The sequence below is a fragment of the Protopterus annectens genome, chromosome 1.part0, assembly GCF_019279795.1.
Source record: "Protopterus annectens isolate FY-2018-M chromosome 1.part0, PAN1.0, whole genome shotgun sequence".
In the NCBI taxonomy this organism is placed as follows: Eukaryota; Metazoa; Chordata; order Ceratodontiformes; family Protopteridae; genus Protopterus; species Protopterus annectens.
The window spans coordinates 969853758-969880982 of NC_056725.1; the positions used below are offsets into that span (position 1 = coordinate 969853758).

The 27225-nt window shown below is 43.7% G+C and overlaps 1 protein-coding gene across 1 annotated transcript in view; it reads left to right on the top strand.

Moving 5' to 3' along the window:
* Positions 1-27225, top strand: part of MED23 (mediator complex subunit 23) — a 1483999-nt gene that overhangs the window by 985133 nt on the left and 471641 nt on the right. Inside the window, exon 13 of the mRNA XM_044067991.1 lies at positions 15107-15312. Within this exon, the coding sequence (XP_043923926.1) occupies positions 15107-15312 (206 nt within the window). The remainder of the gene's footprint in view (positions 1-15106; positions 15313-27225) is intronic.

Here is a 27225-nt window from a genome sequence, read left to right on the forward strand (position 1 = left end):
CCATGCAGGCAGGGTTTCCCTCAGGACCAATCCTTCCTTTATGCCCAGGGTGGTGTCCAGTGTGGCCCTAAATAAGTCCATTCATTTGCCTACCTTTTTCCCGAATCCACAAAATAAAGGAGAATGAATTCTGCACTCTTTGGACGTGCACAGACAACATAGATTTTATTTGGACAAGACTAAGCTTCTCAGAAAATCTGAACAGCTGCTAGTTGGCTTTGTTGCAGGGGCAGAGGGGAAGGCCATTTCAAAGCAAACCATTTCTAAATGGGTAGACCATTGCATTCATTTCTGCTATAAGCACCATGGAAAACCTACCCCACAGGGGATAAGATCACATTCCACCAGGGCTGCATCTACCTCTACAGCCTTTATCAGAGGGGTCCTTACCAGCGATATCCTAGAAGCAGCTACCTGGAGCTCAGTGCATACCTTCACCAAGCATTACCATATGCCTATTTTTTCTAAATCCAGAGCTGGTTTTGCCACTGGAGTATTGCAGGACTTACTAGCTGGCCCCAATGCTCTCTAACTTCCTCCTCCCTTCCTTAGCTTGGGGAATCTTCCTAAATTTAATGACTGCAACAGTGTAACATGACAAACATAGAACAGTTGTGTACACTTACCATAAATGTAGATGTTTGAGTGTATTCATTGTTGCAGTCCTGGTTACCCTCCCTCCAGCCCCCTGACTTCTCTTGGCTCTACCCTTCCTTCTTGTTTGGTGTATTTGAGCTTTCTGGTGTATTTGCTTTTTGTTGGAGGTGTAACATAACATATAATTGCTTCCTATTATGGGGCACCTGACATCTGGGGCAAGAAAAACTGATGTAATGGCGTTGGCTGCATGTTTTATACCTCTGATGACCTGATGTCATGGAAGAAGAGACAGCATCCGATGCAGGAATCCATGACTCTGGTATTCAGGCCGGCTGAGGGCTACCTGCAGGCAGATAACCCAAATGTAATGACTGCAACAGTTAATACACTCGAACTTCTACATTTATAGTAAGTGTACACAACTGTACTTTTTCCTACTCTGTCCTCCAGGTCTTCCAGCAGTTTATCGGAAGATGTTGTGGAGAGGGTAGTGCTGAGACTTCTGAAGTCATCTGCCTTACCTAAATTGTTGTTGGCTCCGACCCAGTCGGTTTTGGGGCCACTTGAGTCCATCCCCCCCTTTTGTGATCCCTCCTCCAAGCCATGCTGGTCTTTCGGAGCCAGAGTGTTTTGTACCGCTGGTGGAACCTTCGGTACCAGCTCCCCCTGAGGTTGTTTCGGAGCCGAATTCCGCTCCGACACTCTCGCTGCCATCCGTGGTGTCTAGGAGCCGAAGCTCCCCGGTCTGCCCCAACAGGGATGCCTGGAACCGAACCTCTTCGGTTCCAAGCCTTCCTCTTGGCGCGTCGGCAAGGGTGAGCTCGGACCCTATGTCTGTCTTGGAGCAGATGGCTCTGGAACCGATGGCATCCTCAGTCTCCTTGAAGCCGAGGAGGTCTACGGAGCTGGAACGGTTGGCATTCGAGATGATGAGGAGTGTGCTGTTCCGATCATCAGCTCCAACCAGGGGTACCGACACCCTCCCTTCTAGGGCACCTACTTCTGTCTCAGCGCCTACTCTCTCTCTGGACAGCAGAGACCTGCATCCTCAGGAGCCACCCGCTGGTGGCCCCCACTCTTACCGAGACCTCCCCGGAATATTCTTCTGAGGAGCCCCCACGGAAGAGAACATGCAAGAGGAAGCATGTAGACTCCCAGGTTGAGTCTCTTAGTTCAGACACTGACCTTGAGGAGTCAGAAGGATCCCCTAAGTCATCCTCTGATGATGTCTCCTTCATAGACATCCTGGAAATCCTTAAGCAGAGGTGCGGCTGGCCCACTGTCACCCATTCTTATGAGGAGTCAGTGTACCTGAAGGCTTTCGGGTCTCAACCTTCCACCTCTTGGGTGTCTCCACCCTTTGACGAACTGATGGCGCTAGTTAGTCGGAAGGTGTGGGATACTCCTGATGCCATGGAGCCAGGCCCCAGAAGACCAAATAAGTTTCTTTCTGCGCCCAAAGAAAAGGAACTTTTGTCTAAAGATGTTCCCATAGATGCCATGGTGGTGCCGGCGGCCACTAAGAAGGAGGTAGCAGAAACTTTTTCTGTTCATCCGCCGAATAAGGAGTCTTGAGCGATGGACAGATACGGGAAGCGTATTTTTTAGTCAGTGGCATTTACTCTTAGATCGCTGAACTACCTTACACACTTCATAAGGCTTCATAGAGATCTCCTTAAGGAGTTAGGAGATTCTCTACAAGGTTATATGTACGGAGAGAGTCCCTGACAAGGTGTCTGCCCAGTTGTCCACCTTGAACTCTATTGTCAACTCGTCCATGAGGCTTGTCTCATATGCAGCTGATAGAGTGAGTAGAGCAGCGGGTTCAGGAATTTCCCTAAGATGTCATTCCTGGATACGTTTATGTAATTTTGCGGAACCATTCAAGTCTATCTTTACCAACTCCCCCTTCGACGGTTCTTCATTGTTTGGGCCCAAGGTAAAGGACACACTCAACCAGTACGAACAAGAAGGAAAAACACTCTCTGCCGTGGGAGTACGTTTTACTGTCCCCTCTAGACCATACCTTAATGGTCAGAGAGGTGGTAAAATGTGGTTCAAGAAGTTCCAGATATTTTTCCCAGGTGCACAGGGTGACTTCTCCTTCAGAGGCAGAGGAGGAGGAGGAAATGATAGATGTCACCCTAGAGGCAGGAGTGGACCGTAAAACCAGGGAGGCCACGATTCGTTTCGGGGCCGGCCTTACCAGCACTCCTAATGTGGGGCCCGACTGTGCTTCTCTGGAGCCGGTCGGGGTTCACCTTTCTTTGTATCCAGAAGCCTTACTAAGTATCACTCAAGAGAAATGGTCACAAAGAATTATTACCAGAGGTTATGCCATACCCTTTTCTCTGCCACCCTATGTTCCCAAGAGGATCCTGGATGTTCCACCCAATCACAGGGATCAGGCAACTGTGGAGGTCAACAAGTTGCTGGCAAAAAGAGTCATCCAAACCGTCCCAGCAGACCAAATAGGATCCAGAACTTACTCCAGATTCTTTTTAGTGCCAAAACGTACAGGGGACTGGAGGCCCATCTTGGACCTCAGCAGATTGAACGAATCAGTAAAGAAGGACAAGTTCTGGATGGTGACACTGCAGTCTATTCTCCTGTTACTAGGGAAAGACACTTAGATTTGCTCAGTAGACCTCCATGATGCTTACTATCACATAAAAATGGACAGGGCATCGAGAAGTCATCTATGCATCTGGCTGGGAGCCAGTCATTACCAGTTTCATGCTCTGCCCTTTGGTCTCACCACAGACCCCAGGGTGTTCACCAAGTGTATGGCAGTAGTGACAGCTCACCTGAGACGTCGAGGATTCCAGGTGTTTCCGTATCTGGAAGACTGGCTCCTGACCTCATCCACCAGGCAGCTACGTCTTCAGGGACGCTACCATTCAACTTTGTGCCCAGTTGGGATTTCTATCAATTGGGAAAAATCTGCCTTATTGCCCTCTTAGTTTGTGAATTTTATAGGCGCAGAGATAGACACAGTAGATATGTTGGCTCGTCTACCAGTAGGAAAGGCACAGAATTTGGTTCTTCAAATTCAACTTCTCCCCCTACGAAAAGTCAAGGCCAAGACTATTCTGATGCTTTTAGGGACCATGGCTTCCACCATACTACTAGTGCCGATAGCCAGACTACACATGAGGGTTCTTCAGTGGCTGCTATCGTCCCAGTGGTCCTTTCAACACCTACCATTATGTCATCACATATTGCTGACAGACTCTTGCAAGAAGGACCTCATTTGGTGGACTCAACCCAACCAGTTAACCACGGGCACTTCATTTGTCCCTCGCCAACCCTTTGCCACTGTGACCACAGATGCCTCACAGATAGAGTGGGGGGCATTATCTAGGCAGGACTGTCCAAGGCACATGGCAAGATCACGAGGCTCACCTGCATATCAACGTTCTAGAGATGAGGGCAGTGCTCCTGGTGTTGCAAGCACTTCACAACCTTCTTCCTCTTGGGACTATTGCGATACAATCAGACAACATGTTGGTAGTATGGTATATCAACAAACAAGGTGGGACCAGATCATACTCACTTTGTTGAGAGGCCATTTGGGTTAGGAAATGGGCAATATCTTCCCAGTGTTTTCTGGTGGCAATGCACATTCCAGGGACAACCAGCGTGATAGCCGACAAGCTCAGCCGGGCAGTCTTGATGTCTCATGAGTGGTCTCTGAAACAGGAAATAGCAGAGCAGATTTTATGCAGATGGGGACAGCCTTGCTGCGATCTCTTTGCCAATCGCAATGCCAAATGCAGTAGCTATTTACTCTAGCTCCAACACCCTAGCCCAAAGGTTCCTAGAATTTATAAACTCAAATGCTATGGAACAACTTGTTACCACTCCCACAAGAGGGGAAAACATACTGGACCTGATCATCACCAACATTGGGACTCTATGCTCCAGACCAGAAGTGTATCCCTCACTGGTAAGATCAGACCATAAACTAATCTCACTGGATATTCACATCCCGACCCCACCCCCTGCCCAGAAAACCACAGTGAAAAACTTCTCTAAAGCAAATTTCACACTCCCCAAAACCGAGGTGGAATCCTTCAAAGCCCCCGGGCCTGTGGAAAATACGGCCCAGACCGCAGAATCCTTTATAAATGCATTCTATGAACACTTTCAGGAATGCATGGATCATGCGATCCCAAATAAAACCAAGACCCAGTCCTCCAAAGGCAGACGTCCTGTCTGGTGGACCCCAGCCATAAACAAACTATACAATAGAAGGAGGAAGCTACTAAATGATAGAGCAAAATCCCAAAAAGGGAAGGCATCACTGATCAGTATTAGCAAAAAACTACGGGCACTCATAAAATTGTCTAAGGCCAGCTTTGAGAGAAAAATTGCACAGGACACTAAGGATAATCACAAGGCTTTCTTTAGTTATCTTAGGAACCTGGGTGGTAATTCCCAGATATGCTCAGAATGAGTCCAAAATGACAAAAAATACACTGAACCCACAGACATTGCCAACATCCATGCTGACAGGTTCAGCGCAAACTCCCCCCCCCCCCAACACCAAAAGGGCAAATATCTATCCCAGCAGAGTGCTGCCCCCCCTGTCATCTCAGATGCTCAGGTAAGAGCCACCCTCTCCAAAGCAAAAAACACAGCATCAGTGGGACCAGACGGTGTCCCGGGCTGCGTCCTACATGAACTCCAAGAAGAGCTAAACCCAAACATAAAACTACTGTTCAATCTCAGCCTTACTACAGGATATGTGCCCAAAGAGTGGCGTACAGCAACAGTGGTCCCTCTCCATAAAGGTGGTGGCTCAACGGATCCTGGAAACTATCGCCCCATAAGCCTGACTAGCTTGGTCTGCAAAGCTATGGAAAGGATCATCATGGACCTCATAAATAAAGATGTTGGGGACCTACAGACACTGGATCATACCCAGTTCGGCTTTGTTAAGGGCAGATCCTGCCTCTTAAACCTGGTTGATTTCTTTGAAACAGTCACCAAGGCCATTGGCGAGGGGAAGGCGGTCCACACAGCCTACCTGGACCTCCCAAAAGCCTTTGATACAATACCCACTGGCATTATAGATAAGCTCACCAGCTTAAATATAAACCCCTATGTCACTAGATGGATTGCAAACTGGCTCAAGGACAGAACCCACATGGTTAGAATTGCTGGAGCCATGTCAGACTCCAAACCAGTTACAAGTGGTGTCCCACAAGGCTCAGTCCTGGGACCTCTCTTGTTCGGTATATATTTCTCGGAGGTACAGGCCAACACGGAAGGACTGTGGCTGACCAAGTTCACAGATGACTGCAAACTGGGCACCATAATCGCCTCTCCAGCCGACACAAACATCCTCCAAAAGGGCCTCATAGAAACAGACAACTGGTGCCAGAGCCATGGCCTCAAGCTAAATGCCAAAAAGTGTATAGTCATCCCTTTGGCAAAAACAAAGTGCCCACAAATTACCACATAGGTGGTAATCCATTAAGTACAGAAGAAGTAATTAGGGACCTGGGGACCCAAGTTGATAGCAATCTCTCATTTGACAACCACGTGGCCAAAGTGGTTAGAAAAACATTTTATATAGCCCACCTAATCATGAAGGGATTCACATCTAGATCAGGGGAGGTCATCGTGCCACTTTACTCATCCCTCATCAGGCCCATAATTGAGTACAATGCCCCTTTTGGGATACCAGACACCTGTAGCAACTGGAAAGACCCCAAAAGTACCTCACCAAGAGGATCAAAGGGCTCAAACAGATGCCATATGCTGCCCGGTTAAAGAATCTCCAGCTCTACTCAGTGGCATACCGCCTGTTCAGAGGCGATCTGTGCCTGACGTATAAAGCCATGTACAACCCGGAATTAATGGACATGCTGCACCTCAGAAAATCCAAATCCCATCGAGCTACGCGCTCGAGAGACTTGAACCTCAGCACTGAAATAAATAGGACATGCTGGAGGGACAGATTCATAACCCAGAGGCTTCCTTCACTCTGGAATAAAATCCCAGTCCAGGTTAGGCAGAGTCCCTCACTGACTCTCTTCAAGAGGAATCTTGATGAGTGGATGGGAGATCGTAGGTTTACCCCGGGTATCACTTCTGTGTCACTGTTAGACAGAGGCACAGTATACTAACCTCGAAAAAGGGCATAGCAAAATAAATTTAAAATGGGTGGCGAAAGCTAGACACATTCTGGCTAGGCCTATAAATGTCCTAGGGCAGATAGCCTAGTATGAACCTATGAACCTATTTTTCCCTCATCCCTCCTCCAGAGGAGTCACCGAGAGATGCACTTGTTCACGACTGGTCCCTGGGTCTCCTTTATGCTTTTCCTCCTTTTACTCTCATACCCGAGGTTATTCAGAAAGCGAAACAGCTGGTAAGCAAACTGATCCTCATTGCTCCTTACTGACCTCGTCAGGTTTGGTTCCCCCTTCTCGGGCCTCTTCTCCTAGACAATCTTTGAATTCTGGATCTAGTGCCAGATCTCTTAACACACATGTCAGGCTGGCTTCATCCCGTGTTACACACCCTCAAATTCACAGCTTGGCTGCTCCAGTTCCATCCCTAGGCAGGCTTCACGACTTCTCACCCTCTGTGACTCATATCCTAATGTCCTCTCATAAACCCTCCATTCGGAGACTATATTCCAGTAAATGGAGGAGATTCTCTATCTGGGCTGAGAAAAAGAATGTTGACCCTTATACCGCCTCCATTCCGGTGGTTTTGGAATTCCTGTCTGAGCTTTTCCACCAGGGATCTGCTGCTGCCACTATCAGGGTTCAATTGGCAGCAATTTCTAATTTTCATCTAGGCATACAAGATTCTAATCTGATGTCACATAGGCTGTGCAAAACCTTCCTCAAAGATGCCACTTTAAGACCCCCATTTCAAGAACCTGTTGCTTCATGGGATTTGAATTTTGTGCTTTCCAAATTGACGTCTCCGCCCTTTGAGCCTCCTCATTCATCGTCTTTGAAATTTCTGTCTTGGAAGACTTTGTTTTTGGTGGCTATCACATCTGCCAGAAGGCTGTCAAGAGTTACAAGCACTATCTGTAAAACCCCCTTATCTGATTTTTCACAAAGACACAGTATCTGTTCGTACTAATCCATCCTTTGTCCCCAAGGTCTGTTCCCATAGCACTTTGAACCAATCCAAAGAACTTCCGGTGTTCTTCCCAAATCATTCCAGTGCAGCAGAATACAGGTTTCATCAGTTGGATATTCATAGACAATTATGTTTTTATTTTTATTTAGTCTAAGGATTTCAGGAAGTCAGATGAATTATTTATTTCCTTCTCCGAATCCAGGTCAGGTTTACTAGTTTCCAAAGTGACCCCCCTCAAATTGGATATCTAGCTGTATAGCTTACATTTACACCTCTGAGGGTAGGCCTTTACCTTTCAAAATCAAGGCTTATTCTATGAGATCTCAGTCTATCTCTGCAGCCTTTCAAGCCAGGGTCCCACTTGATATCTGTGCAGCAGTAACTTGGGCTACCCCTCACACATTTATTACTCTTTTCAAATTGGGTTTAACCTCCAGGAGTAGAGCATCCTTTGGTTCCACGGTACTCAGGAGTATTTTTCCTTGAGCCACCCAAGAATAAGGTGCTAGTGACGCTGTCCCATCAGTAAAAATGAAGGCGAGATAGGACTACAGAACATAAAGAAGTTATGTACTCACCATAACGTTCCATGTTTGTAGTCCATCTCGCCCTTCATTCTTATGAACCCACCCTCCTACCCCCATCCTGGAAGTACCTGGCGGCAGAACAATATTGTTATCATTATTCACTGGAGACCTTTTATTATTGGCTTCTTTCTGTATGTTTGTTATTATTTCTCCTAGTTAGCAGCAAACAAGATCTGGGGATTATACTGGTGCACCATGGGATACCTACCTAGCCACGAGCCAACTAGAAGACTTTGAGCTTGTAAATAGGCCAAGTCGGAGCCGAGGATCGGCTCTGATCCCATCAGTAGGAATGAAAGACGAGATGGACTACAAACATGGAACGTTATGGTGAGTACATAAGTTCTTTTTTTTGAAGGTTAACTAGACAGTCCACTTATGCTGTGCTGATGATGCCATAAGAAGGCTGAAACTTGCATATCCACAGCTAGTGGGTTTTGGCTTTATTGTCCTGAATTTGTCCATAACAGACTTAAAAAAAGTCATTGGCATTCAGAATTGCTATAGACCTGATGTTCTTAAGGGGTTATTTGTATATATCCCATGTGCCTCTGGTGCAAGAGGTCTAATGAATCACACAAAAAGTCTAGCTTGGTTAGATTTTTCTTGTTGATTTTAATCTAAATTTTGGGATTCCCTACCCCAAACAATATTCAATAACACCAACACTTTGAAGTATAAATAACTTCTAAAGGAACACCTCAATAATAACTGGCTCTGCTCTTGCACCAAACCTGTCTGATAAAACATCTCTTTACCTCTTGCACTTGCATATTTTACCTCTCTCTCTCTCTCTCTGTACCTATATCCAGCCTCACCCCTTCTTCCTTTTTGGTAATTATTGTTCAATGTGTGCTGCAAACATAGGTCTTGACCTATCACACGTAATAATTACATTAATCCTGTGCATGCTTGTCTATTTCCTAATTTATATCTCCATTGAGCATGTTCCTCCGGTGGATTCTCTACTGTACTGACAATTCAGACTATTATTATATCTTAACAGTCTACATCTTGAACTTTTGCTTAATCACCACATACATATGCTTTTATCTTGAATATAATGTAAATTTTCTGTAGTTAAAACAGTTCAATTGCAAAAAACTCTTTTGTTACAATATTATGGCTGTAATTTCATTTGTAACATTTTATTTTTTGTCATTTTTAAAGTTTTTGCTTTCAATTTTCTCTTTCTTTTTAAATTATGTTTTTAACTTTTCTTTGTATGGAGCTTTTCTCCCTGGGCCTCCTCTGAAAAAAGGCCTTTTCTGTCCCAGTCTGACTTTCCCGGTAAACAAATATAAAATAAATAAAAATAAATAAAATTGTAAGACCACTGATTTGTGGGCATTTGTTCTTTATTAGGCTTTGTGCCTGATTCTTGCCTTAAGAAGCTAAGGTATGTATTGGACATACTGCTGGCTCTTCCAGTGAAGGAGAAGTTAAAACTAATGTATCCAGAAATTTTATCAGCTACCAGTGTAACAGAAGCTTGTTTTGTACATGATACCAGTGATGTGTAAACACTTTCCCTAAATGTTGGAACTGAAAAGTTCTCAGACTGGAAATTTAGTCCATTGTTGAACTTTACCATTTTGTGAGAAGAGTGTTCTTTCTGCCTCTAAAATGGTTCAGTTAAACCCCTGAATGTGCATTTCCTTCAGCAAAAGGATCAGGGCAGGAAGATACGTTTCCAGTCCTTAAACCGAGAAAGTTTCCATTCATATTGTGCCTTCTAATTAGATGTTTTTTATGGGTTGTCAGACTGCTTCCTACTGCTTCGTTTGGAAGTCAGAGAGAAAAGTTTCATAGCAGGTACATATAGGACCCAGCCAGAAGGACCTCAGTAAAACCCAACATTGCGCACATAGTCATTTGCAACCCTATCTTTTTCAAGGCAATTTTCTCCCCTAAAAGTATTTCACCACACCGTCTCAATGATGTACATTGACACACAAGTTCTCTAATGTAGTTGGGCTAACAAGCCAGACTCTAATATACCTGCTTTTTCAAGAGAAATATGAACTCTAGCATAACTGGAAAAGCCAACAGTGTTCTGAAATATTCTACTTAAGAAGCTTCTGATGTATTTAATGTAAAGGGTATGTACTATTGTAGTGGATTCTAAACAGTAAATATTGTATATCAGATATATGTAGGACCCCTCTGGAAAGTAATGACAAAATATAGAAATGTATTACAAAAACTATTGCAGTCTTCCTCTGGGGAAAAATATAGTGACTAAGCTTTTCTTTTAGAATTTTATGAACCACAGAAACTTTGGTAGATTCCCATTGTCATTTTTTCTGTTATGATTGTTTTTTGTGTATGTTTTTTTTTAATTAAAATTGATGTCCTTTTTTGCAAAGTTTCGTGGTGCAACATATACTAACATTAAATATTAAAGTTGTTGCTATGGCATCAGGTGTGTAATTTTTGTAAACCATCTTGGGAGAAATTTTGCATTTTTTTTAATTTTGAAATAATGTTAACAGCATTGCTAGGTATGCTGATGTAGAGGGATAGTCTTGATTACAGCTGTGGTGACCCAAGTTCACATAGCAGCTCAGGCACCTGCTGGAGCTGGCAGAGAGAAAGGTGGAGTGACAATGGTTTGCTGCTTTGCCTGTCTTGGGGAAATTTGGAAGCATATGTGTGGGGTACTCAGTCCCACAGTAGAGTTCCTAGTGGATACCAGAGACCACACAGGAAGGCTAGCTTTGAGAGATCAGGTTAGTTGCGAAGGGTTACCTCATTTTCAGAACTGACCAGCATGCCATTGCTGATATCTGTTGCAGATCAAATTTGGGGGCAGCTTACTGGGCATTTACATCTGAGATGAAGACTTTAAAAAATGGGAAAAAACTCCTAGACTTACAGGTGACAGCACTGCTCAGCTCTCACCTGAGAGAAATGACTAGGCTGTAGACCTCTTGCCTCTCAGTGGTCAGGAGAGAAGGCAAAAGAAAGTGGAAAAATGTTTATTCATGGCCTGTTTCTCAGTTTTATGTCTGAAGTAACTGTCCAAAAAAGAAGTCGCACCAGTAGAGAGCCCTTTGGGACACTAGTGGTTAGGAAAAACAGAACCGGAACAACCCACCAGACTTGGTTTTAGCCCTACTAGTTTTTAGTCTTCTGCTTTTCAATATGTTTTAGCTTTCATCTCCGAGTACCTGGTTGTGATGCATTCTTTTGTTGTTGTGTAACTATGGGAATAACTTTCATTCCATAGCTGGAGTTCACAGCAATAATGTAGTAGCAATAATGTAGTAGACTTGTACCAAATTATATTAAAGATTTGTTGGCTAAGATTGCTCTCTTTAATTTTATAGATTTATTAACTAGATAAGTTTACTGGACACAAGTTTCCCTCTTCAGGGATGATCCAGGAGCAATGTCTGGTCAAGTGACTTGCTCATAGTCGCACAGTTGGCAGTTGAAGGTGGAATGACTTGAACCCTGTACCCTTGACTACAGAAAGCAGCTCATTAACAGCTTTTTAATCCTGTGCACGAACCTTTAGACTGCTCTGAAGGACATACACATGTCCTCCCTCCTTCCCTCTAACAGATTAGTAAGATGAGTTGGGTAATTGATCTTTTGTTTGTCATTTTTGCTCTTCATCAGACATCATGCCTTGAAGAGAAAGAAATGAGGGAGGCTGGCCAGGTCCTTATAGATTCATAGGTAAGTACTAGGCTATCTGCCTGAGGGCATCTATAAGTCTAGCCAGAATGTATTGGCTTTCGCCGCCCCCTTTGATTTAGTTCCCTGTGCCTCGGTCCAGCAGAGCCACTGCAGTGATCCCCGGGGTAAATTTTCTGTTTTCCATCCACTCGTCAAGGTTTCTCTTGAAGAGTGTTAGTGAGGGGCTCTACCTAATGTAGATTGGAATCCTGTTCCAAAGCATGGGGAGTCTCTGGGACAGGAATCTATCCCTCCAGCATGTCCTATTTATCGTTGTGGTGAGATTTAGATCCCTATAGCATGTGGCTCTCGGGGATTTGCTTTTTTTTTAGGTGGAGCATGTCCCATCAGTTCTGAGTTGGACATGGCCTTGTATGTCAGGCAGAGATCACCTCTGAGTAAGTGGTATACGATCAAGTACAGCTGGAGTTTCTTCAGTCGGGCTGTATAGGGAATATGTTTGAGGCCAGTAATCCTCTTGGTGAGGTACTTTTGTGGTCTTTCCAGCTGTTGCAGGTGTCTGTAAGGTACATCCCAAATGGGGCGTTGTACTCTATGATGAGTCTGATGAGTGATGTGTAGAGGGACACAATAACCTCTTTTGTTCTAGATGAGAACCCTTTTGTGATTAGGTGGGCCACACAGAAGGATTTTCTAACCACCTTGGCAATATGATTATCAAAGGAGAGATTACTATCTACTTGGGTCCCCAGATCCCTTATTACATTTTCTGTATTTAGGGGACTACCACGTGTGTGGTAGTTCGTGGGTACTAAGTTTTTTCCAAAGGGGATGACTATGCACTTTTTGGCATTTAGCTCGAGGCCATGATTTTGACACCAGGTATCTGTCTCAGTGAGACCCTTCTGATGGATGTCTGTATCAGCTGGAGAGTCAATTATGGCCCCCAGTTTGCAGTTGTCTGCGGACTTGGTCAGCCATAGACCTCCTGTGTGCTTGCCTGTACCTCTGAGAAGTATATACCGAACAGGAGGGGTCCCAGGACTGAGTCCTGGGGGACGCCACTTGTAACTGGTTTAGAGTCGGACCTAGAGCCTGCAACTCTCACCGTGTGAGTTCTATCCTTGAGCCAATTGGCATCCCATCTCATGACGTAGGAGTTTATGTTCAGGCTGGTGAGCTTGTCTATAATACCAGAATGGGGAATGGTGTCGAAAGCCTTTGCGAGGTCTAGGTAGGCTGTGTGAACCTCCTTTCCCTTGTCTATAGCCTCGGTAACTGTCTCAAAGAAGTCCACCAGGTTTAGGAGGTGTGATCTGCCCTTAACAAAGGCAAACTGGGTAGGGTCCAATGTTTGAAGGTTCCCAATGTCTCTGTTAATGAATTCCGTGATGATGCGCTCCATAACCTTGCAGACCAGGCTAGTTAGGCTTATAGGGTGATAGTTCCCGGGATCCATTGTGGCTCCACCTTTGTGGAGCGGGATAACTGTTGCTGTGCACCACTCTATGGGTACGTAGCCTGTAGAGAGGCTGAGTTTGAACAGTGTGTTTAGGTGAGGGGTTAGTTTATTTTGGAGCTCATGTAAGACACAGCCTGGGACACCGTCTGGTCCCATTGAAGCTGTATCTTTGGCTTTGTATAGGGCTGTTTTAACCTGTGTGTCAGTGATTGCCGGGGCACTACATTCTTCTGGTATGGTTATGGGCCCTTTAGGGGGGAGGGGGGGTGAAGTTTGCACTAAACCTGTCTGCCAGAATATTGGCAATATCCGTCGGTTCATTGTATTTTGTGTCATTCTACACTAACTCCGAGCAGATCTGAGAGTTCACACTTAGGTTCTTGACATAGCTAATGAACGCTTTGTGGTTATCTTTGGAGTCCTTGGCAATTTTTCTTTCGAAGCTAGCCTTGGATGATTTTATGAGGGATTGTAGTTTCATGCTGATACTGATCAGGGATGTCTTTCCTTCTTGGGATTTTACTCTTTTCTGCACTAGTTTCTTCCTTCTGTTGTATAGCTTGTTTATGGCAGGGGTCCACCAGACTGGTTTCCTTTTCTTGGAGGAGTGAGTCTTGGTTTTGCTTGGGATAGCATGATCCATGCATTCTTGCAGGTGCTCATAGAGTGCCTTTGTAAGGGATTCAGCAGCTTGGTCAGCATTGTTCTTTAGCATGGGGGCTGTGAACCTTTCCACCTCGGTCTTAAGTAACGTGAAGTTTGCTTTTGAAAAGTTTTTCACGGTGGTTTCCTTGATTGGGGGTGGGGGCGGAATGTGGATATCCAGAGGGATTAGTGTAGGATCTGATCTAACCAGCGAGGGTTTGACCTCCGGTGTAGAACACCGGTCGCCCATGTTGGTGATGACCAGGTCCAATATGTTGTCACCTCTGGTGGGGGTGTTGACCAGTTGATCCAGGGCGTTTGGGTTTATAAATTCTCGGAAGCGTTGGGCAAGGGAGTTAGTACTTGAGTAGTTCTCCCAGTTAATGTTTGGGTAATTGAAATCACCCAATATTAGGGCATTTGGTAGGACCTTCATATTTTCCAGTGTCTCCAGAAATGCGGAATGGGGGTCCTGGGTCATGGTGGGTGATCTGTAACAAGCTACAATTTGAATTGCAGTTTTGCCCGTTGTTAGTTGCACATGGATGATCTCTGAGGCATTGTGCTGTGCCACTAACCTGGAGGTGTGAGTATCCTTGATGAATATGGATACACCCCCACCTTTTGTGTTTCTGTCCGGGTTCTGTGGCTGAAAAGTATGGTTTGAGTTATAGCCTTCCTTGTTACAGTCTGTTATATGTCCTTATAGGTTCATAGGTGTGTAATAGGCTAATGGCCCTGGAGCCTTTACATGCCTAGCCCATAGAAGTGCCCGACGTTAGTTACCAGTGTCTCTATCAAGTAGAGCCACTGGAGTTCTTCTTTGAAGAGGCCTCGGAAGTCTGACCCAGGAACAGATAATTCTGACTGAGAGCATTCTACCCTTTGGAGGAAGATTAAAAAAACATACTAAGGGCTTTGCTATATATGCTATTGTTGAATATCTGGAGTTGCAGTGTGTACCTAAATAACTTGTCCCAGTCATGGAGCAACATAAGAGTCTGTTTTGGTTTATTGTCTCTTCACTCAATTAGTAATATGTCTTTTTTAGGCATTCTTTAAACAGAACAACGTTCCTCAGGAGAGTCGTTTTAATCTGAAGAAGAATGTGGAGGAGGAGTACAGGAAATGGAAGTCCATGACAAATGAGAATGACATCATAACTCACTTTTCCATGCAAGGCTCCCCTCCTCTTTTTCTCTGCCTTCTTTGGAAGATGCTTCTGGAGACTGATCACATAAACCAAATAGGATACAGGTATATTTTTGTGGACTTTCACTTTCATCTTAGAGTAAACTGCCGCTGTGTCAATGGCCTGTTTGCAGTCATTTTCACACCATTGAAATTGTAGTGTTATCTTTTTGGGTGTTTTTGTCATCTTGACTGATAAATGTTGATTATCGTGCACTGAATTGCTCTTCTAATTTTTAAGTGATCTGAAAGGCTTCAGCACACAAAACAGCTTTTCAGTCCTTGATGCGTTTTATGGTGTATTAGCTTTCTTCACTTGTGTTCTTTTCTTTCATTCATTTCTCCTACATGCTTTTGATGCCCATCTTCTACTCCTGCACCACCCTTAAAGGTGTACGAGTCATTTTGAACTACTACCTGTAGTGGCAGTCTGTTAATGCATATTGATTACAAGTATTCATCAACATGGAATTAATTTACATTGTTCTTCTGTGACGTGTGTAGTTACATATGACAGCAGAGTTTGATTTCGTATTTGTTGAGCTGTTAAATGGTGTACTTATCGATGTGACTAGATGTGATTGTTACAAGAATAGTTACTAGCCATATATGAGTAAAAGCTATGAGAGGATTTGTATGATGTCCTTCATGGATGCATCTGCAGTCATAACAAATGGGTTGTCCTGTCGTCAGGCAGCCAAAGTCTGGGTCGACATCATCTCTGCTGGTCTGGCATCAGCCCGCCATTTTTTCCTCAGTCTTTCTTGCGGCGTGGCACCGAAGCAGAAGCTAGATCCAGAGATTACTACAAGACTTCGGGGACTCTTTCTTGCCTCAGCCGATGTCAGAAAAAGTCAATAACTGTTTAACTTGTGGGAAACAAATACCTCATAAAGATTTCCACTCTTACTGTTTGCGCTTAGGCCCAGACAGCAGCCCCTTCAACGGAGTTTGCTGAACAGTTTTTGTTAAAAACGAAAAGACAGACGAAACCACGGTTAAGCAAGCAAACTGAGAAAACTGGTCAATCTTCAGCCGAATCCATGACTACTACTGAGGCTCCTGCTACCTTACCTGAATCAGCCTCAGAAATTTTGCCTACAACTGTGGTTCCTACTGATTTATCAGACACCATCCCTTTGGTGCTGCTAGGCCTCCTGCAACCATGTCTATTAAGGCCTTTGCCAGGGCTAAAGCAGCCAAATCAGCTAAATCAGTGCCTGTTAAACCACCCTCACTCAGGCCCACTTCTAGTTCACAAATGCTTACTCTGGCAGAAGATTTAATATCCTTAATTAGGGGATCCCAATCTCACCCAGACAGGGCCTCTCAGCCCCAGAAAGAGAGACCTAGAGCAGAGCCCCGAGCCTGTGTCCACTGATCATTCTGCGGATGACTCAGACATTACAGACCAGCCAGAGGCTCCTTTTTCAATTATGAAGATTCAGATGCTGAAGAATCCATTCCAGCTGCCTCTCCACCAGAGGAATTCTCCTTTGGGAAACCTTACATGCCATGAGAGAACAATTCCAATGGCAGGGACAAGATTTCTCAGATTCAAGAAAAAGGCTTAGGACTTTTCTGCACTTACCACAACATAGGCCCTTAGCTATACCTCCTGTCCTGTCTGTTGTGGACGATGCATTTAATGATGTCTGCACTGCACCTGATTCTTTACCTCCAGCCCCTGCCAAACCATATAGATTTTACAGGGTGCCAGACTCATCACCACCTATACAAGGCCCCACTTGCAGACCCCAAAACTATATCCCAGGGGCCTAAGGCAGTAGCCTCGACCACAGCAAAAAAACCTATTCCCTCTGAAAGGGAATCCAGGTCCTTAGAGAGATGGGGAAAAAAGTCTACACCTCTGCTACTCTCTCAGCTAGAGCTTTAAACTGTCAGTTTCACATGATCCAATACCAAGAGTTTATGCTTGATCAGTTAATTAAAAAGCTGTCCTCTGATGAATCTTTAGATAAGAAATATGTATTAGAAATGGTGAATAACATCCAACAGGTTAGTAACCATTCTTTAAAATGTGGCTATGATGCACTGGAGGCTTCATTTAGATCAGCCATGACTGGCACAGTGATAAGAAGGCATGCATGGTTGAAAGAACAGGTCTTACCGGATCATGTTAAAGCTAAGCTATTGGATGCTCCTATGGATAAGGCCAGTCTATTTGGGAACCTGCCCAGCAGGTAATGAAGAAAATGGAAGAGAAGGCAAAATCTGTACAAACAGTTAAAGATTTCCTACAGGTTCAGCCCCCAAGGTTTAGCAGGAACTGGCCTGCCAAAATTGGTCCTTTCCTGACTCCACAAGATCAAAGGGGCAGGAACAGGCGCTCTAGGGGCAGAAATCAATCCAGAGGAGGTGCCTACAGAGGACAGTGGCAAGGCAATAACCGAGGCACAGACACAACCACTGCCACTGCAACAGGACAATCACAGTGACTTGGCTCTGACTCCGCCTACCAGGGAGCAAATAGCAGCACCATTAGGCGGAAAGTTAGCCTTATTCTCAAAAATTGGCACTATATCACAAAGACAAGTGGATTTTGCAAACCATAGACCAAGGCTACGGTTCCACTTCCACACTTTACCAGTAAAAAGGAATGCCAAACCTGCCCCCAATCAAAAAATAGAAGCCCTGCACCAGATAGCGGAATTAATAAAGATGAGAGCTGTGGAAGAGTACCAATAACAGAACAGGGCAAGGATTCTACTCCAGACTCTTCCTAGTACCAAGAAAAGAAAAACTGGAGACCTATTCTCGACCTGTCCATCTTAAACACATACATCATCGTCCCAAAATTCAAAATGCTGACCCTACAGCAACTTCTTCCCATGCTGGGCAAGGAGTGTTGGCTGGTAACTCTAGATCTCAAGGAGGCATACCTGCACGTCCCCCAAATTGCAGAAGATACCTCAGATTTCTTGCAGGATCAGAGCATTATCAATTCTCAGCATTGCCCTTTGGCTTATCTACTGCGCCCAGAGTATTCACAAAATGTCTGGCATCCGTAATCGCTCACTGCAGAGTACAGGGAATCCAAATTTATCCATACCTGGACGACTGCCTGTTACAAGCGGACAACAAAAGCAAGCTGACAACAGATTTACAAAGGGTCATTTACTTGCTACAAGCCCTGGGATACACAGTCAATTTACAAAAGTTAAGGCTGATACCATCCCAGACAAGAACCTTCTTGGGCGCGGAATTGGACACAGTAAAACAGATGGCATTCCTAACTGCAGAAAAACAAAAGAGCTCCCTCTTTACTTCTTGGCATTAACAAAGCAGAACAAACTAACAGCAAGAAAAGTTCTGCAGGCCTTGGGCTTCATGGCATCATGCATAATCTTGGTCCCACATGCCAGACTGCATATGAGAAAGTTACAGTGGTACCTAAAGAATTTATGGTCTCAACACAGGCACAGCTTAGAAACAGAAATACCACTAATCCCATGCTTAAAACAGGAGTTCCTATGGTGGGCTCGGCATGCCAGTCAAACCCAGGCTTACCCTTCCACAACTTTCGAGCAAACCAAACCATCGCCTCAGACCTAGGATGGGGGCACACATGCTGGACAAATGCGTACAAGGACTGTGGACTCAGGACCAGCTGCACCTGCACATAAACCAAAAAGAAATGCTGGCAGTAAAACTGGCAATCCTAAAATTCAGACCATTCCTCAAAGAAGGCCATTTGATGATAAGGACAGACAACACCACAGTCATGTGGTACATCAACAAACAGGGAGGCACTCATTCTTACCCCCTATGCAGAATGACTTTGGACCTTTGGAATCTGGCTCTGACATCCAGTTACAGGCAATATTTGGAAAAGAGAACACCCTAGCAGACATTTTAAGCAGAACCACCTCGGATGCTCACGAATGGATGCTACACAGACATCTTCAAGGCCATCACAAAGAAATGGGGAATGCCACAAATAGATCTCTTCGCTTCCCCACAAAATCACCAGCTCAAAAAATTCTGCACAAGAACATTCCACCCACTTGCATGGAAGGTGGACTCTCTATCCTTCAGCTGGAAAGGCCTGACAGCATATGCATTTCCACCTCTTCCCTTGATGCACAAGGTACTACTGAAAATCAAAGAAGAACGTCCAAGGATAATTCTGATAGCTCCGAACTGGCCAAGACAACACTGGTACCCATTGCTGAGGAGCATGTCTCGGGAGAAAATGTGGTCAATACCCCTGATGCCTCTGATGTTAACTCAGAACAACTACAACATCATACATCCAAACCTAAAAACCTTGCAACTGACTGCCTGGAACATTACATAGCAGTAACTAACCCAGACCTTTCACAAAGGGTTAAAGCCATTATCCTTGAAGCCCGCAGACCTTCAACAAGAAGGAACTATGCAGGAAAATGGAAAAGGTTCGTCATTTGGAGTACTGAAAGAGGAAAAGATGTGTCGAACATAGATATTGCTAACATTCTGGAGTACTTGGCAGAGCTTCTACATACAGGCCTGTCCTATTCCTCCATCAAGATACATGCATCAGCTATTTCAGCAGAATACAGCTTTGATCCTCCTGTCTTTTCATCCACTACTCAGGCAGTTCCTCAGAGGGATCAAGAATGTAAAACCTCCTAGGAAACCACCATTACCAGCATGGGACTTGAATTTTGTACTAGAAAAGTTGACACTCCCTCCGTTTGAACCAGCAGCAACAGCAGATCTACAACACCTGTCATGGAAAACTGCTTTCCTACTGGCTATTACTTCAGCAAGGAGGGTTTCGAACTACAGGCCTTAATGGCAGTGCAACCCTTCCTAATCTTCCATCAAGATAGGGTGTCCATGAGAACTAATCCTACATTTATGCCTAAGGTGGTATCCAGAGTGTCTTTAAACCAGGCAATCCACCTACCTACCTTCTTTCCCAATCCACAAAACAGAGGTGAAAGAATAATGCATACCTTGGATGTACATAGACAGTTACGCTACTACCTGGACAGAACCAAAGGTAACAGAAAAACTGACCAGCTCTTTGTAGCCTATGCAACAGGAAGGGAAGGAAAAGCAATTTCCAAACAGACAATCTCTAAATGGATAGGAAATTGCATAAGATTCTGTTACTCCTACCATGGAAAACCAATTCCACAGAACATAAGACCTCATTTACAAGGGCTACAGCCACTACCACAGCTTTCTTAAGAGGAGTGGCAACCAAGGACATTATTGAGGCTACTTGGACCTCCGTGCATACATTTGCCAAGCATTATAATTTACTTTTATATTCTAGATCCCGAGCAGGGTTTGCCACTGCTGTACTGCAAGGGATCCTGACTACACCATAATTTTTATTCCTCCTCCCCTAGTTTGGCTATGGTATTCTACCCATTTGTTATGACTGCAGATGCATCCATGAAGGACATAGTACAGTTTTGTACCTACCATAAATGTAGATGTCCGAACTGGATAGCATCTGCAGTCAGGATTACCCTCCCTCCTTCCCCTCTGTGGTACTCCTAGGGTATTTACCCTCCTAATAGCTAGCTGGGGTCTCTTATGGTGTATTTGTTTGTATATATGTACATACATGTTTATTTTTTGTGTTTGCCTTCTACTATTTTGGAAACATTGGCATTTATCCAAATTTTAGCTTTCCAAGAGGGCAGTTGGCATCTGGGGCAAGAAACACTGAGGAAAATGGCGTCTGCTGATGCCTTTATACCCGAAGACCAGCAGAGATGACGTTGGGTGAAGTGCGACATCAGCCGAAGCCAGACCCAGACTTTGGAATCCGGCCGACCGAAGGGCTGCCTGACGACAGGACAACCCATTTGTTATGACTGCAGATGCTATCCAGTTCGGACATCTACATTTATGGTAGGTACAAAACTGTACTTTGTAGGCAGTGGGTCTAACAAGAATATGGAAGCATATCTATACCTTTGAATTTTGTAATCTGCTGACCTGACACTTCACAGCCATTACACTACAGTTCAAAAGTCACTGCTTTTGAAAGCTTTAGAGTTTGCACAGACCATAGTTTTTATACTGGGAAAACTGCCCAGCTTTATTAGTTAATTTGCACACTTTCAATTTCCATTTGGAGGATCTTTTAGAGGTTAACGGAAACTTACTTTGACGTTTCCTCTGTAATTTGTCAAACTCTCTAATACATTCTTTATTGGTCAGCATTACATTTTGTTCTGAAATTTTTAGCTTTATGTTTGGAGTGAGTGTATACCTGTAAGACCAAGTTGGACATCCAAGTACAAGTGCTGAAGGACATGCACGTATCTGCAAAATCCACTCCTTTTTAACCACTCATGCACTTCAGGTTTCCAGAATTTTTTTTTTTTTGGTATGTTTCCATGTTTAGAATCCAAAAAGCATAAACTCTACTAAGTGTGCCTTCAGCCATCAAGATCATGAATTTGAACCATCATAGGAGTGCCTTTTTTTCTGTCTGGAATCAAGACTTGACTGAAGTTTAGAAACATTTGGCATACACCAACCCCACAACCCACCATGGCAGGGTTTAGAAGTTCATGTCTTCAGTACCTGTTACCAAGCAGTAATGTGGAGAACCCAGAGCAAGGACTGGCTGCAGAACTCACTTGTTGATCACACGCATGTGCCAAAGAGGCAGAAAATGAGGAAGTGAAATGTAAGCCTAAACTCATGCTTCTTTCTGTAAAGAAGATAATCTTAGCGGCATTGATATCTGTCTCCTCACATGTAGGTGTATTCAACAGCAACATCCTTTTGTGTCAGTTGACAGCTTTGAACAGAATATGAAAGCCACTGTGGTGCAGACTCTTAAGATTGTAACCCAGGAAGGGTGACTAATGTTTCCCAGCATTCCCCAAGTATGCATAGAGCAGGCCAAGTCCCAGGGCACACCTGTTGTGTAGGCTTTAGTATGGAGGATTGACTCCTTTTGGTTACTGTCATGGAAAAGTTTGTTATTAGCAAGAGTCTTGGTGCTCCTCATATGGCCATTTGCATCCAGTGCCAGTTATGAGCTGTGCCTATCCTCACTTGTTCAGTTTGTGGTGGAATATGGCTGCATTGGTGCGGGATAACAATACTTTCACATAGATGCCAACTCACTGTAGACATGTTAGTTGATTGTTTTGCCTTGGCTGTCTTCCCCTCCCCCAGGCAGGGTCACATAGCTTATTCACCAGGTGCTAGCCAGAAGAGACCTTCTTGCTGTCTTTCTGTCTCTAAGAATTTTTGATTCTCTAGGGAGCTGGATCCCTGTCTTGGAAGTTGACAGATATGAGTCTTCTCTCCTTGTTGGCTCCACAGTAATGAACATTCCTTTGGAAAGCCTATTAGATCTCATTAATTCCACCTTATAGTGTCCTCCTTTCCATTTTCTTCCATCAGAAGTATCTGGATATATGTTTGGGAAACACAAAAATAGAACACTACTTCCCCTTCCACTTGAGCTGATTATGCAGTATTCTGATTTCCTGCTTGGAGACACCTGGACTTGGGTCTTCATTACCTGAGAAGGTTGGCTTTTTATAAAGGCCACACCATTAACAGTTTTCCTTTATAACTTATCATACAGAGGCTGATTTTTAATTTCCTCAGTCCAGTGGAGGTTTCAGAGACACCAGGACTTGCCCACTGTGCCATGGATAAACAGACATAAGGCCATGTAGAAATTTGGTAAGAATTTGCCATTTATGTCTTGTATGCTCTGAATTACTTGTCTCATGTCCTGGTTTATGTCTCGTGTAGAACAGCAGGTCTTGCTAAGTTGTCTTTACTTCATAGCTTGAATGAGCAAGAAACTGTGGAGAAGACATTTACTATTTCAACCTCATGAGTTTTTCATGCATTTTGCCATAACTTTGCTGCTGCGTTATTTTTTTTTAGTATTTGTCATGCACAGGGCAACATGGTTCAGAGCCTCCACCTTTTATGCTGAGTTGTATCAGGCTTTTCCTGAAAGCTCCTATCAACCTTTTTGCTTTCTTTGGAGAACCTTTCCATTTGACTACTGATAATCTGCTAAAGTAAGGTATGTCTTTTTCTGCTGGGAAATAAGAGGGCTTTTCAAAGACAGGGAAGGATTTGCAGGATAACACTTCTGTCAGTCCTTTATTTTTTTCTGCAGCCTTGAGAGCAGTTACTCAGCAAAAGTAGCTTCTGGATGTCTTACAGTCCTTATTTCATCCTTCTCTTACAGATCCTCTAGTATCATTTGAACTTTGTATCAGCCTAAGTCCAGCTGGGAAAAGGTGCCTTAAAGATCATCCCAGAGGGGAACAAGGATCAAACAAATTCATCTTATTCAGGACTGAACATTGTTCATGTTCATTGCATATTCTGTCATCACCCACAGGACATTTTACTTGGTCATCTTTTAAGCATTAATGCTTTTGTGATTCCCCGTTTCATTTACACTAAAGTGACTGAAGCTTCAGTTCATCAAAATCAGTAATAAAGTTATTTTTGTTTTCAAAAAGCAAGCCCCTCTGCATCCCCATCTCTCACTTATATATAAATGCATCTCCATAATTGTAAATCTAACTCCATTTTTGCAAAAGCGTACAGAAAAAAGAAAAACCCAGTGTGACTCCTTGCCAGTGCACAAACAAAACACACACCAGCAGTGATTTCTTATGCAAAAAGCAGTCTGGTAATTTCAAATTGACGAAGTTTAAGGAAACCTGACGTTACTTCCATAGGGCTAGAGTGGTATTGTTAGATAGTGAGTTTGCCATACTGGGATATTGCAACCTATGAGAGGTTTCCATATTTGAACATGGTGGACTACATATTCAGTACACAGTACACTATGTGAACTTAAGTCTTTTTACATGTTGCACTGCTTTGAGTCAAACTGCATAGGGCAGTGTGTTTACTCCCAGTATTCTTTTTGTGAGGAACCTCTGTGGCTGTTCCAGTTGTTGCATGTACAGGGTCAGGTACATACCGGAAGGAGCATTATACTCCATGAATTGTCTAATGAGAGCTGAGTAGAGTGGAAAGATGATTTCTCTGGACCTAGATGCTTTGTCCTTACTTGAGTGACACAGAATGATTTTCTTACTACATTAGACGCATTGTCCAAAAGTCAGGTTGCTTTCTGCATGAGTTCCTAAATATCCGACTATTGTGACTATTTTTAGGGCTATTTTTTTGATGAGATGGTTTCCTAGGGTGACCAAATTCCCAAAAGGTACTTATGCATTTCTTGATATTGAGTTTTAACCTGTGACTTTGGCACCAGTCATTTGTCTGTTATGCCTTCCAGTAAATGTTTGTATCTTGGGGGCTATCTGTAATTTCTCCCAGCTTGCAGTCATTGGCCTTGGCTTCTGAGGGGTAAGTGCCAAAAAGTAGTGGACCCAACTCAGAGTGCTGGGGGGCTCCACCGATGACCGGCCTCTTTGTGGAGGTGGTCTCTCCAGTTCTAACCTCCTGGGTTTTGTTTGTGAGCCAACTGGCTAACTACTTGGTGTTTATGCTTATTTTCATGAATTTGCTTACACTGATATTGTATCACATGCCTTAGCTACGTCATGGTAGTTGGTATGCACTGTTTCATTTGACTTGATGTTAGTAGGCATGACTTGCATTTGACAAAACTAAATTGGGTTGGATCCATTGTCTGAAGGTTTCCTATGTCATTGTTAATCATTTCTATGCTAATTCTTTCCATGGCTTTGCGTATAATACTAGTCAAATTAATGCTACTGTAGTTCTTGGCATCTGTTGATGGTCTGCCGTTGTGTAGAGCGATGACTGTTGCAGTCCTCCATTGTTATGTCATGAAGCCTGTCCAAAGGCAATGATGGAATAGCGACTCCAGTGACCCTGATAGGTCATATTTCTGACTATTCAGGATGTATCCTGGGATGATATTGTGGCCCACTGAAGTTGGATTCTTGGTCTTGGAGAGCATCTTTAAAGTAGTTGGAGGGGAATGTTAAATGATATTCCTAGGGGTGAGAGGGAGGTAAAGTTGGGGCTGAATTTGTCAACTGGAAGATTTGCTATATTTCCGGATTCTTTGAATTTAGCTGCATTTACCAGCAGTTTGGCACACTGTTGTGTGCTGCCTTTGAGATTTTGGGCATAGCTGAAGAAGGCCCTATGGTTGTCTTTGGTCTGGAATGCCATCTTTACCTCAAAATTTTCTTTGTTGGACTTGGTCATCTTAGCTGTCTGTTCAGTTTGATGGGAGAGTTTTTATCATTTTTGGTTGGTATGACACTTCATAATTTTAGCTGTGACTTTTTTCTTTTGTTGTTTAACCTGAACCAGTTTAACTTTGGATTCCACCAGGGTGGTTTGTTTTTAAGATAGATGTGGGATTACTTCTGGTAGGCACAGCCATCTCTATGCAATCAATGACATGGTTGTAAAGAGCTTCTATGAATAGTTCCACATAGGCTGCTGTGTTGTCTGGGTTTAGAAAGGCTTGACATTTTTTAATAAAAGATAGTTTGCCTTGGAGTAGTTCCTAACTGTGACAGTGGTTTACTGGAGAAAATGATGGTCAGCAGCTTATCAAGGGCCAGGGTCCATCAAGTTATGCATGCACTCAAGTGACTGAACTACAGGTACCAGTATGATTATATTTTTTATTTTGAAGGAAATTGCTTTGTGGTTTGACCTTATGAGAGAGGACACAACACTGGGGGTAGGAGGTGCAGCATTTTGCCATGTTTGTGAGCACCAGGTCCAGTATGTTTGTACTTCTGGTGGGCATATGTACCATCTGGTTCAGGATGTTTGTGTTTCCAAAGTCTAGGAATCTGTGCCCCTGCAAATATGGAGCCATGTAGTATTCCCACTTTATAGGGGGATAATTAAAGTTTCCCATGATTATGGTATTTGGTTGAATAGTGAATGACTCCAGTAGGTCTAAGTATGAGCTATGTGTTTCATGGGACTTAAAGGGTGACCTATAGCTTGCTAGGATATAAGTATGGGACTTTGTCCATGGTAATCTGGATGTGGGGAAACTCCAACACATTATCCTCTTTAACTAACCTTGGTTGTTATTGATGTAGATAGACACTTCCACCTTTATTCCCAGTCTCTGCATTTGCTCATCTGAATGTGTGGAATGTACTGTAGCATTGCACTACCAGGGTTCTCTTTGCAGCTTTAAGCCAATTCTCACTAACTGCACAGATGTCTGCATTTTCCATGGTGAGGAGACCTTGGAGGGAGTGAAGCTTCTTGTTTAGACTCCTGTCATTGAGCAGTAACACCTTTGTGTTTCCTTGGGTAGGTTTTGCTATCTAAATGGACTGTGAGTAAATCATACTGGTACCTCTAGTTCAGTGACTTGAGTGCATGCATAACTTGATGGATCCTGGCCCTTGACAGGCTGCTGACTATTTTCTCCATGTTCAACCTGATGAGTGGGATATCAGTATGTCATACAATGGAGTCTCCTTTGACTAGAGTTCTGGGTAGTATATGGGCTTGCTGTATGGACTTGGTAGCTGAGGCTCCACTGGGTGTGGCTATATGTACAGTGTTAGGTGTTATTACTGGTAAGTGCTTTGGGTTTGATGAGAATAATTTTTGCTGCTGAAATGTCTGGGAGATCTTTGTGGTGTGAGAAGATTGCATTTAAGTACCTTCGCATAAGTTAGGTGTGTGTGAGGAGCATACTTTCTGTGGTATTTGTAGCATGTGTATTTCTGACAACCAGATTACTTTTGAATGCTTGTACATGAGAGTTCTGCCTCCAGACACATTGTATATATGCATCTCTCTCATACTATGCTTCTTTGAGGATTAGATGATTGTTAAATTGTCTCAAGATACCCATATCCACCAAACTGGCTGCAAAGAAATTGGGAAAGTGCATATCTGTGATGTCTACTCCATCAATGGGTGAGCTACAAGGTTGCTTTGTAAGCGGGGGCAATAGAGGGCTGAATAATAGTGCTTTTATGACCATTGATTAGACTTGGCTATATAATACTAAATTCATGG